We start from the raw sequence: 13,229 nt of genomic DNA, 5'->3' as shown, positions 1-13,229 counted from the left end.
TGAAAATCTTTTCCCATAACCTTATTTCTATATACGATTCCCTCTATTTGTCTGTTTTCTTTAGGTGGTTTTATTATATTGTGTGCTTATAATATTTTAAAAAGTTATTGTGAATTATTAGGCAGTGCCCTGAGCACCTTGGCATGATCAGTGGGTCTAAAATTAATGGGGAATCTCCACTTAGTCAGTGAATCCACCATAAAGAATCATCTCAGTTATCATTAAATTATATGTTCTTATGATATATTATGCTGAAGAAAAATGTGTCCATCAAACTTACAGCTAGAATCATTTGGTACTATAAGTATAGGCCTTTGGTAAAATTCACCCCTGTGCTAGGGACAGCACAGGCCTATCCACCACTTAGATCCCACTGATTTTGTGCTGCCTTTGTAAACATGGATGAATTTCATCCCTTAAGAATATTCACCTGTTACATGGTAAAAGAGAAGATGCACCAAGCCATTGCCTACAGTAGTTAATTGTATGCACCAGAAAATGAAAAGTCTATAAGAAACAAGAGTAATTTAACCAACTAACATAAAATCCAACATTGTAAAATATTAAGATAACCTAATTACCTTAAAAAAGGAAAGTAGCTTCAGAGAACGAAATGAAAATTGGATTTACAATATAACAAAAACCTTTTTGAAACATCTTAAGTAATTTAGCAAGTATAATTTTTAGACCTCCTGCTGCCCAACAAAATTATGAAAAACTTTTAAAATAGTTACTCCATTACTGTTTGAGTTATAATTTCTCTTCGAATATTTGTTTATTCCATAAGGCCTGTGACATACAGTTGAGAATACTGAAGCGTATTCCTCTGGAACAACCTGAATTGATCCCTTCTCAGAAGCAGTTGACATCATTGATCTGCGTACAGTTTGCTGAGCAATACCTAATCGAGAAAGACTATGTACAAGCTGTTAAATGGTATAAAGATGCACTATGTTATACTCAGACAGATAGTAAAGTAAGTATTGTATTAAATCCAAGTCAGTATCTGTTCAAGAATACTTTAAGTGCACATTAAGTTGAAAAAATAGTTATGTTAGCCACTTTGTTGTTTAAGGGGTATGATGAAAATATGTTTCAATATTTAGAATATAAAAAGTACTGTGAGTGAATTCTTAAACATGCATTTCAGCAGAACAGCAACCAGAAAAAAACAAATACATGCAAGAAGGAAATATTGGTCCAGGCTCTTATTGGTACTTTTTCATTTATTTATTTTATAAAATTCATCCAGTTACAAAAAAACATGGAGCATATGTACAATAAAAACAAACAAACAAACAAAACCAAACCGTTTTTTTTTAAGAGAAATTAAATGACAACTGCTACCTCCAGGGAAAAAAAAAGCCCTTTCCTATTATACATTTTTCTTAAACTTCTGAAGCACATATTTCTATTAGCAACAAAGAGAGGGCCCAGCCCCATAAGATTTACATGTGCAAAACTCCCATTACAATTTTGAGGGTTAGATTCTCAGGTTCACTAAGCAGTACAACATGGCCTTGAATATGATGATGAATTCCCTCTGTGCACGCAGAACCTCAATTGAAGTCCATGGGAATTTTGCCAAGTTAGATGCCAATGTTCCCTTTCTGCAAGAAGGGTGCAGTGACGAGCACAACTTTGGGATGCTGTACACACTCAACTTCATAGTTTCATAGATTCTAGGGCCAGAAAGGACCACTGTTGTCATCTAGTCTGATCTCCTCTATAACACAGACCATAGAACTTCCCCACAATAATTCCTATAGCAGATCTCTTAGGAAAAACATCCAATCTTCTTTAAAAATTGCCAGTGATAGAGAATCTACCATGACCCTTGGTAAACTATTCCAATTATTAATTACTCTCATTGTTAAAAATGTGTACCTTATTTCCAGTCTGAATTTGCCTCGCTTCAGCTTCCAGCCATTGGATCATGTTAGACCTTTCTCTGCTACATTAAAAAAACAATTATCAAATATTTGTACCCCATTTAGGTTCTTATAGACTGTAATCAAGTCACCTCTTAGCCTTCTTCCCTTTGTCACCCCTTCAACTGACTTCACTTGGAGCGGATGGCACTCAGGCATGTCACAGGATCAAGCATCTGCAACTTCCATTTAAATGAGAACAACATGCATGTTTTCCTGGAGTAAATCACACTCATTTTCAAAGGTTGCATGACATGTACTGTGACTTTTCTGTCACTGTTTTGCCCCACATCAACTGGAGCTGTTTATTTCTAAGAGAAATAATGTTATTGCCATCATTTCGGACAGTTAAAACTAGACAAGACAAAGCACTGAAGAGCATACTAGTGTGTGGAGCATTCCACTTTGTCAGGAGGATGGTGTAAATGTTATTATGGGACAAATTTATCCCTGAGGTCACTTCACTGAAATCTTTTCCATCTCTGAAATAGGATTCTGAATCAAGAAAGAAAAGAAAATGACTCTCGATATCAATTACACTGATCACTGAAATATTTCCCTTCTTTAATTACTTGTCCTTATTCTCCCAGGTACTATTGCAGTTGGCTCGTCTTTATTTGGCGCAAGGAGATATCGAGTCATGTGAACATCATTGTGCTCTGCTTCTTCAAGATGACAATTGCAATGAAATTGCAACAATGGTATAAATGGGTAAAATTTAATCATCTATAGACCAGACTAAAGAATTTGTTTTCAATGTTTAGGCTATTCTAAAGACATTCCTCTGTGTATTGGCCTAATATGTCTTATATCCAAGAAGCTACACTGCAATTGATAGCAAAATAGGTTGAATCTACTAAGAAACTTTTTCCATGAAGAATCAGAGGAAAGGAAGGTAAGGGGAAAGTGAAAGGCAAATGTATACCTCCCAAAAAGCATTCTGCATAAGAGCAGAAAAAATATTAAGCATATACTTACCTATGAGTAATGGCGAAGTGTTTTGTTTTCTTTTTTTGAGGGTAATCTTATACTTCTATCAATTTAGCCCAGGGCAAAGTTTCTCTGATTTGCAGTTCAATCCATGTTTCACATGGCACTAAGTGTCATGTCAGTGTTGTATTGCATATAAATAGGATATATGGCTTGTTTACATTGTGGATGAATGTGCTATAGCAGAGGTGATTTCTAAAGTGCACTAATGTGTTGCACATTAAGTGGTCTGTGTATACCCTGCTGGTGCAGACTAAAGGTTCCCTAGTGTGCTTTAATGTAGTACTGTTTCAAACAGCACTATGTTCCTGTGCACCAGCAGGGTCTAAACAGATCAATTAATGTGAGCACATTAGTGTTGCTGAGATACCACACCCTTGTAGAGCCCATTTCCCCTCCAGATAGACAAGCCCTGAGTCAGTAGATGAAATGGGACACCTGAAAATGAGTTTGGATCCCCTCCAAAAGTGCAGTTTACTACATGATAATTCTGTATGGTTATTATTACTTGTTTCATTATGTCTTTTAATTCATAATGTTGAAAGATACCCTTCGATATTATTCAAAATAACAGTTCAAGAAAAAACAAAGCCAGCAGCAAACACTCAGATAAACATTCACCCTTCTTCTGCCCTTTTTCTTTCTACCTTTCCCCATCCCCTTCATTATCAGCCTTCTTCAACTCTGCCAGCTTTATAGGTTTTCTCTGAATCTCAAAACTCTTGAATGTGGGATTCAGTCTAGAATAGCAGGGTATACCTTATTACTGAAGTGTATGTTTTAGCCATGTGATGGATCAATCAGTGCAGTAACTACTTGTACCAGGAATAACTCGCTTGAAGAATTCAGTCCCAACACAGGCACTGATCCTCTAAACACATACACATGTGAGTTACCTTAATGGAAGTTTTCTTTGAATTAAATATAACAGTGAATAATACAGTAGTAAAGTAACCATTGTGTTATTTATTTCAATATTAAATTCAGGTTTTTTTGTATTGGCTCCCATTACATTTATTACACTTCATTTAGTATGCTAAAGATTTTCATTGTGGCAATACCAAACTGCATGGTGGAAGCTGTCTCTGATGAAGCTGGAGATTTTGGCAGCTTGGGAGGGGACAGTTGGGCATTTGGGCTCCTGGAGAGGCAGCTTGGGGCAGTGGGATAAGAACGGCCATACTGAGTCAGACCCATGGTCCATCTAGCCCGGTATCCTGTCTTCTAACAATGGCCAGTGCTAGGAGCTTCGGAGAGAAAAAACAGAACAGGGCAATTTCAAGTGATCCATCCCCAGTCAGCCAATCCCAGCTCGTGGAAGTCAGATGTTTAGGGACACCCGGAGCATGGCGTTATGTCCCTGACCTTCTTGGCTAATAGCCATTGATGGACCTATTCTCAGTTAATTTATCTAATTATTTTTGGTATCCAGTTATATTTTTGGCCTTCACAACATCTCATTGCACAAGTTCCACAGGATGAATGTGTGTTGTTGTGTGAAGAAGTACTTCCTTTTATTTGTTTTAAACCTGCTACGTATTAATTTCATTGGGTGACCCCTGGTTCTTGTGTTCTATGAAGTGGTAAATAACACTTCTCCATTCACTTTCTGTGCACCATTCATGATTTTATAGACCCCTGTCGTATCTCCCCTTAGTTGTCTCTCTTCTAAACTGAACAGTTCCAGTCTTTTTAATCTCTCCTCATATGGAAGTTGTTCCATACCCCTAATAATTTCTGTTGCCTCTCTCTGTACCTTTTCCAATTCTAATATATCTTTTTAGAGATGGGGCAACCAGAACTGCATTCAGAATTCAAGGTTTGGGCATGCCATGTATTTATATAATGGCATTATGCTATTTTCTGTTTTATTATCTATTCCTTTCCTAATGGGTCCTAACATTGTGTTATTTGTTGTTGTTTTTTTGACTGCCACTGCATATTGAACAGATGTTTTCAGAGAACTGTCCATGATGACTCCAAGATCTGTTTCTTGAGTGGTAACAGCTAATTTAGACCCCATCATTTTGTGTGTTTAGTAGGATTTTTTTCCCACATGTGCATTACTTTGCACTTATCAACATTGAATTTCATCTGCCATTTTATTGCCCAGCCACCCAGTTTAATGAGTTCCCTCTGTAGCTCTTCACATTTAGCTTTGGACTTAACTATCTTGAGTAATTTTGTAACATCTGCAAATTTTGCCACCTCACTGTTCACCCCCTTTTCCAGATAATTTATGAATATGTTGAACAGTACAGGTCCAAGTAGAGATCCTTGGGAGACCCTGCTCTAATGATCTTTGCGTTCATTAAATAACAAACCGGTCAATGAGAAAGGAATAAAACTTTAATAAACTGGAGAGCATCTTTGGTGAACTGCTGCACACATCCATGCGATGTTCCCACCCCCCGCTTTCAGGGCACATCTCTAAATTCCGGAGCATTTCTAAATTATTATCTTCTACAAATATATCTCTATACCTGCTATTTACCTCTCTCCACTGTGAAAACTGACCATTTATTCCTACCCTTTGTTTTCTATCTTTTAACCAGCTGCTGATCCATGAGAGGATCTTTGCTCTTAACTATGACTGCTTAGTTTTCTTAAGCACCATTGGTGAGGGAACCCTTGTCAAAGGCTTTCTGAATGTCCAGGTAGACTATCTCAACTGTATCACCCTTGTTCACATGCTTGTAATAGTTCGGTGATGCATGGTTTGCATTACAAAAGCTGCATTGACTCTTCTCCAATATATGGTGTTCAACCATGTGTCTGATCATTTTGTTCTTTATTGTAGTTTCAACCAGTTTCCCTGGTACTTAAGTTAGGCTCAACGACCTGTAATTGCCAGGATCGCCTTTCGAGCCTTTTTTAAAAAATCAGCATTATATTAGCTCTCTTTCAATCATCTGGTACTAAGGCTGATTTAAGCAGTAGGTTACACATCACAGTTAGCAGATCTGAAATTTCATATTTGATAAGCATGTCAGTACATATTTCTGCTAAAATGACCAGCAGCAAAATAGCTAACAGCCTTGACAATGAAATGATCTTATTTATATTTCAGAGTTAACACAACCTATTTAAATGAAGGGAGCTGTTCACATCTCTCAAAACTAATGTTTCATGCTTGTCTGCAGCTCAGAAAAGAAACATTATATCAGTTTACACTTGGTTTGTTTTCTAAATTATTTCAGCAACCATAATTATTAGAATTTTTTTTTAACGGAAAACTTTGATTCTGGAGCATAATTCTTTAGCAAGAGGTGAATTCTATGGCAAATTGCACAGCTGCAGAATCACAGAATACACAGGGCCCTCGAAGTACAAATGAGAGAATTGGGCCCAAATCCAACAAGAGGCAACATCTGGTCTTTACATTCGAGTGTCCATCTGAATAGTGCATAGTTATTTTATTGCATATTTCATATTTTCATTTGGAACATTGTTTAATGCTAGTTCATGCTCAGCTATTTTCAAACATATCCTTTTTTGGTTGTCAGGAATATTCTCAGAAGGATAAAATAACTTTTACATTTCTGGTTCTTTTCAAGGAATTCAGCTCAGGCACTTTTAATGTAGTTTTTTTCTGCTCTCTTAGATGATGGCAGACCTCATGTTTAGAAAACAGAAGTATGAACAAGCTATAAATCTTTACCAAAATGTTCTGGATAAAGCACCAGGTATCTACTATTAAATAAGCTGGAGTTTTTTCAGATTCACCCTATTTTTAAAAGACTAATTAATGAAAATATGTGACAACTCTGTTGTCTTAATTTCATCTATAAGACTTCAAAGTAGCATGTTCTATTTATTACAAGGAGCTTCTATAGTCCCAAACACTTAAAGGAACAAGATGAATGGGTCTGAAGCTTTGGGATGGAGACTTTGCCTTGGCATTTCAAAAGAACAGGAAAAGTTGGTGGGGACTGCGTTCTCTTGTGTGTCTTTGGAGCTCTGCCATTTTCCCTTTTGAAAGCCTTAGTCTCTTCCCAGCTTTGAATCCTCCAGGCATCATTGCAGTACCCTACTGATAGCTGCCTACAGCGAAACATGGCCTTTTTCTCACATTTTAAATGAAAATGTAAGCTTAACGTGAATTCAGATAGCCTGAGTTTTTTCAATACAAAGGTAAAGTTAACTTTCTTACTTTGTTACATTGTTATGTCATTTTAGATAACTTCTCAGTCATGGAAAGGTTAATAGATTTGCTAAGAAGAAGTGGTAAGCTTGATAAAGCTACATATTTCTTTGAAATGGCTAAGAAAAAGTCAACTCGAGCACTCTTGGAGCCTGGTTATAACTACTGCAAAGGACTTTACTGCTGGTAATTTATACCGAGTAGTCTTTAGCAATGTTATAGATACCCTGACGAGTAAGGCTATGCAACCCCTGAACAGCTTACATGTGCTGTTTCAGGTTCATTTTGGGAACTGAGCCTTGCAATTTGGTTTGCAAGACCTTGAAGTGAACCAGCATCTCAGGTTTGCTGGGAAGTTAAAGTTCTACTACAAATTCAATTTTCTATTGGGCAAGGCTTTTTGTGGGAGAGGGCAATGTTGGAATAGAAAAAAGAAACTCAGGTGAATATAGGAAAGGGTGGTGTGTAAGAACCTGAATAGAATAGAACAAACTCAGTTGACTTGAATATTTGAAACTCAGTACAAGAGAGTTGACGTTTGATTGTAAATATTTCACATGGCTCTAAAATCAAGGAGTGAAATCTGGCCCCTTTGAAGTGAACGGCAGAAGTTCCATAGACTTCAGTGAGGCCAGGATTTAATCCAAGATATTTGGATATAATATGTTAAACTTCATATTATGTGGGTCAAATAATGAAGAATCATTTCTGCTTTATATAACATCTTTTTATTTGGGGATCTCAAAGCACTTTCCGAACATATGAGCCCCACAAAGCACTTCAGGTAGATATTTTACCTGTTTCACAGATTGATAAATCAAAGCTGCAATTAGCCTACCTTAATGAAGCCTTGAAGTCTGTCTCTGCTTGAAAATGTGACTCTAAAAATGGCATTGTGGGGTTCCATATATACTATGTTTCAGTGATTCAAGTATCAAACTAGGACAAGTCAAAAGATGTTTTCTACTAACTGTTAGCCCTGCAGACTTAATCTGGGATCTGACCGATCAAGCTGGGTTCTTTCTTTCTCATGAATAATAAAGGTTTCATAGGCCGAAATGTTCCTTGTTCACATCTGTGAAAATGTACTGTATTCAAATTATACCCTTAGTAATATGTGTGCATCCTGATTCTCAGAAGGGAGTTCCACAGGTGTAATTGATTGGAACTTAACAAATGAGTTTGTTGATGATGCACAAGTTGGAATACAATGCACAACTCACTTACTCTTAGCTGCCATGGCTTTGCGGTGCTAAAAGGAAAAAAGGGAGAAAAATATTTATTCTGTAGATATCATCTGTGCAGGATTTTCAGTTCCTGGGTCTTGGCTTCTTAACATGATTGTGGTGGAACTTACCTACCTCAAGATTTTTTTACCATCATGGACAACAGTAACAGGATAGGGCATGAGCCAGGCCCCCTACTAACTGTTGTGCACTACTCCCTCCCAAGTATAAACGCTGGCCACCAGTTATTCCAGTCAGCAGTCAGCAAAGGAGGTTCTGTTCTTTATTCTGTATAGATTCATACTGCACACTCATCATGGTAGTATCTGACCACCTTCCAGTAGTGCATAAATAAGGCTAAAATTTTGTCACAGATATTTTTAGAAACATCACCGACAGGTCACAGGCAATAAAGAAAAATTCACGGAAGCCTGTGACCTGTCTATGACTTTTACTAAAAATAACCATGACAAAATGGGGAGCTCAGCTTTGGGGTCCCCACCCCACAGTGGCTAGGCAGCTGCAAGGGCCCACTTGGATCTTCAGGGCCCCCACCACCTGTGAGGGCTTGGAGCTCCAGGGTCCCCTGCCATCTGTGGCAGCCAGGGTACCCTGCAGCAGCTGGGAGTTCTGGGGTCCTCCCACTGTGGACGGTAGGGGGACCCTGCAGCTCCCATCTGCCGGGGTCTGAGGTCATGCAGCTCACTGGAAGTCACAGATTCTGTGACTTCTGTGACCTCTCTGAAAAAATCATGAAAAAATTGACCAACATCTGTAATGTATGGTTCATTCTCTCCCTAGGGGGAGAATTGTGTGCTCAGTGGAGTGTTTTCTTTTGTTAAGTTTTTGTTTCTGGTATTTTTGTTTGTTCATTTTTAAGTGTACGTAGTCTATGCTCCTTTCCAACCTCTAGCTTTCCAAGATTCCAGCAATGCTCACTGAAGCCCCAATTCAAGTATGCACCTCTATTCAGGAAAGCTTAAATCCCACTGAAGTCAATGAGATATATGCTTAAAGTTAAGCATATACTTAAGTGGTTTCCTGAAATTGAATGCATTTCAGCACATTCTTAAGTGCTTTCTTGAACTGGGGCTTGAGTATCTTTTAACTTCCCTTTCCTTTTCCTTCATGTTAGGTCTGGTACGGTTGCTATATAATTGAGGCCTTTGCCAGACTCTGATAATATTAGCAAAGAACAAAACCACAACCACATTTAAATAATGTATTCATATAACACAGGGGTCTCAAACTCAATTTACATTAGGGCCAGTGCCAGTTCTTAAATCTCCCAGTGGACCAATAATGTCGCTCATGCTGCCCAGAACCTGCCCCCCAAAACTCCATCCTGCCCAAAACTCTGCCCCACACCTGCCTAAGGCTCTGGGAGCGAGTTTGGGTGGGGGAAGAGGTCTGGGGTAGGGGATTGGGGTGCAGGCTCTGGGAGGGAGTTTAGGTGGGGGAGGGGGTCTGGGGTGCAGACTCTGGGATGGAGTTTGGGTGCTGGGTGCAGGCTCTGGGCTGGGGCAGGGGGTGGGGTGCAAGAGGAGGGGGTGGGGTTTCAGGCTCTGGGAGGGAGGAGGGGTGCAGGCTCTGGGAGGGAGTTTGGAGGTGTGAGGGTGTGTGTGAGAAGGGGGAAGGCTCGGGGAGGGGGTCGGCGGGTGCAGTGCTTACCTGGGGCTCCTAGGTGGGGTGGGCAGGGGGACCTCCGCGCGCTGCTGCCCCCAGGCACAGCTCCCGCAGCTTCCCATTGGCCACAGGGGCACTCGGGGTGGGAGCAGCGCGCAGAGGTACATCCCTGCCCTGGGGCCACAGGGAGGGGCCGGCAAACACATGGAGCGAGCAGGCAGACGTCATTGTAAATTGCCTTGGGGGAGGGAGCGCCCAGGGGCAGCAGGTGGGGCCAAGGGAGAGACCTGGCCCCAAAACTGCTGGAGCCCCGGGGGCCACATTGGGGAGGTTTGTGGGCCACAGATGTCCCACAGGCTGGGAGTTTGAGACCCCTGATATAACATTTTCTATTTATATGGCTTTCTGTACAGTTAGTTTGATTTTACATTAATATATCAAAAAAAGACAAACAGATACAGGAAAACAGAAACATCATCCATAGAACAATAAGTAATAAGAATTAGTATACAGTACAGTAAAAGAATCAATACACACAAGAATATCAGAACAATATAAAGTAAACTAAACAAGTATCTGGTATAGATTATGCACTTTTTTATTCCTGTTTTCATAGAATCCATATGTACAAATGTTCTATACTTATAACAAATATTACAAGATTTTTCCACTCTGACAAAGGCCTTTTCCATTAGTGCTTTATGTATATCAATATGGAAATGTTATTGTTAAGATTGATGATCACCCTACACTCCTGCAACTGCATATTACATATTCTCTCCAAACAGGCACATGGGACAGCCCAATCAGGCACTGAAGTATTTCAACAAAGCTCGAAAGGATAGTGATTGGGGCCAGAGAGCCATCAACAATATGATTCAGATCTGCCTAAATCCTGATAATGAGATAATAGGAGGAGAAGTGTTTGAAAGCCTCAATGCAGAGGACAGGTAAAAGAGAAATCCAACACTTAATGGAAACAATTTGAAATAGAGAAACATAATGGAATATCAAATTCACTTTCCATTATATGTCTCAGACTAACATAAAACTCTGGTCATTTTTTCCCCCCTACATGTGTAAAGAGAGGCTAAACACAGCATTTCAGTTCAACTGTGTCCTCTACGCTATATTCACTAACAGAAAATAGAAACGTTTGCCATATTTGTGAGCTTAAAAGAAAGGAGGCGAATTTAATGCTTGTGGAAAGTACTGGACTGAGAGACCTGGAGGCTGAAGGCCTGTATTTAGACACAGAACAGATACAGGGGAATGGCAGTTTAAGGTGCTTCAGCTCTGGTCTGGAAGGGACAATGGTCTGTAATCTAATATGTGTGAGTTATGATGTATTTAGAAGAAGAAATGCAAATCTGCTCTGTTAAATATGGTGCTATTAGAATTAAAAGATATTGCTTTATCATTAGACAGGAGTTGACACACTAGGAATCATCATATATGACGTTTAATGATCATTTTAACAGTAACTTAAAAGAGAAGAGAGAATCTGAGCAACATGGGATACGCACAGCTGAGAAACTCCTTAAAGAGTTTTATCCTCATTCACAAGAGGGACAAAATCAGATGAAGATGTTACAGAACTGCTGTCTGTTGGCCACAAAAGACAAAATTCATGTAGAGAAAGCCCTCAGTGTATTTGTAGAAATGGCCCAATATGAGGTAAGAATATTCTTCAATTCCTCTTAGGTTCCCTTCTGTTGTAAAATGCTAATAGATAACATTTTGTTTGTTACTAGGAGTATTTTCAGTTAAGTGGCCACCCATTTTCTCCTTAATTTTAAGATAAGCCTGTGAAATTAATTTAAGAGGCATAAGGTGTTACTGTTTCAATGTGTGTGTGTACTTTCAACATAGTCTGGAGATGCTGTAAAAGCAACAAAGAATCCTGTGGCACCTTATAGACTAACAGCGTTTCTGCAGCATGAGCTTTTTTGGTGGTGAATACCTTCTTTCAGATGAATTTGTGGAAATTTGGCAGGGCAGGTATATATATGCAAAGCAAGCAGCAGCTAGAAGATAGGAGGGAGGATGAGGCCAGGGGCTGGGAGTTTGTTCTGTTGGTTGAGGTGAAAAGGAAAAGGAGGAGAGGATGGTTCTGTAATTGTAAGCCAGTCCAGTTTCTCTTTGAAGTCTGGTCCTGAGTTTTTTGCTGCAGGATGGCTTAAGATCTGCCTGCTATTGTGGTGGGGAGGTTTGAAAGTGTTCTCCTACAGGTTTTTGTATATATTTCCTGTGGCGAGGACTGGCCTGCCACCCAAGGCCTGTGAAGTCTTGGGTTTGTCTTGCAGAGGAGGGCTTCTGGGGCACGGCTGGCTCTGTTGTGTCTCTCCTTATTTCCAGAAATAATATGTGTGGATTAGTGGAGTCTTCCTGTTTTCTTTCTTGTGGCTTGTTTGTTTTGCTTAGGAGGCTTCTGGGTCTCCTCTCTGCTCTGTTGGATACAGATCAACAGAGCCAGACAGAGACAGATCAAAACAGAAGACAGAACCCAAACTCAAGATCAACAGCATCACTCACAAACCCACATCATCTCCCCCAGAGCCCCCTCCACCCTCCAGCGCAGGGATCTAACACTACACCTTCAGAAAGAACACTTTCACAGGCCACAGGGCCCTGGGTGGCTGCAGCACACTGCCTGTAACAACTCTAACTATTCTCACCAGTAACACCACGTAACCAAACACACCCATCATAGTAACCACATGCATGCAACAAACTCACTGCTAACTCTCTCCCACCTATCCATCCCAGACACCATCACTACCACAGTAACACCACAGATTATAGTCTGGAGATAAGTCAGATCAAGTTATTCTTAATATTAAGAAAAGAAAATAGCTAAGATTTTTTCATTTTCATTGATGAATGCTTTAATTATATGAAGTGCATGGTTAAGTTTGGATTATTGAGGTTTTGGTTAATTAAGGGAATTTTCATTGTAGTCAACTAAATGTTGGGAAACAGGAGTTTGATCCTACAAGTTGCTGGGCACTTTGGTCCTAATCAAGTGAAGTATTTATGACATGCTTAATTGTAAACAAATGAGTACTCTTACTGACTTCAGGAGGACTACATGAACACTTAAAGTTAAGCACAGGCATAAATGATTTGCTAAATAGGAGGTAAAATGCTCAGCACTTGGCAGAATTGAGCCCCAGACCCTGGTTTGGTTAACAGAGCGCTTTGGATAGTCGAGGATTAGATAGTCCAAGTTGTGCTGTACTGCACTGCACAACTGTGCTAGCACACTCCGACAACACCCAGCTCCAAGGGACTGCATCACTGCAGTTGTAT

At 39.6% G+C, this 13,229-nt stretch overlaps 1 protein-coding gene across 8 annotated transcripts in view; it reads left to right on the top strand.

Annotated features, from left to right (window-relative positions):
* The window catches only part of TTC21A (tetratricopeptide repeat domain 21A), a 65,657-nt gene that overhangs the window by 43,829 nt on the left and 8,599 nt on the right, over positions 1–13,229 (top strand). For 4 of the 8 annotated variants that reach the window (XM_039524049.1, XM_039524045.1, XM_039524044.1 and 1 more), the window contains 7 exons: positions 788–976; positions 2,522–2,632; positions 5,477–5,578; positions 6,526–6,607; positions 7,101–7,251; positions 10,706–10,867; positions 11,399–11,594. In XM_039524049.1, the coding sequence (XP_039379983.1) occupies positions 788–976; positions 2,522–2,632; positions 5,477–5,578; positions 6,526–6,607; positions 7,101–7,251; positions 10,706–10,867; positions 11,399–11,594 (993 nt within the window). Of the gene's footprint in view, positions 1–787; positions 977–2,521; positions 2,633–5,476; positions 5,579–6,525; positions 6,608–7,100; positions 7,252–10,705; positions 10,868–11,398; positions 11,595–13,229 lie in introns of those variants that run through there. The other 4 variants (XM_039524046.1, XM_039524047.1, XM_039524050.1 and 1 more) reach the window with 3 other exon arrangements.

Source organism: Mauremys reevesii, linkage group 2 (genome assembly GCF_016161935.1).
Source record: "Mauremys reevesii isolate NIE-2019 linkage group 2, ASM1616193v1, whole genome shotgun sequence".
In the NCBI taxonomy this organism is placed as follows: domain Eukaryota; kingdom Metazoa; phylum Chordata; order Testudines; family Geoemydidae; genus Mauremys; species Mauremys reevesii.
Note: the sequence above shows the minus strand (reverse complement) of the source record. Positions and strands in the feature narration are given on the sequence as shown.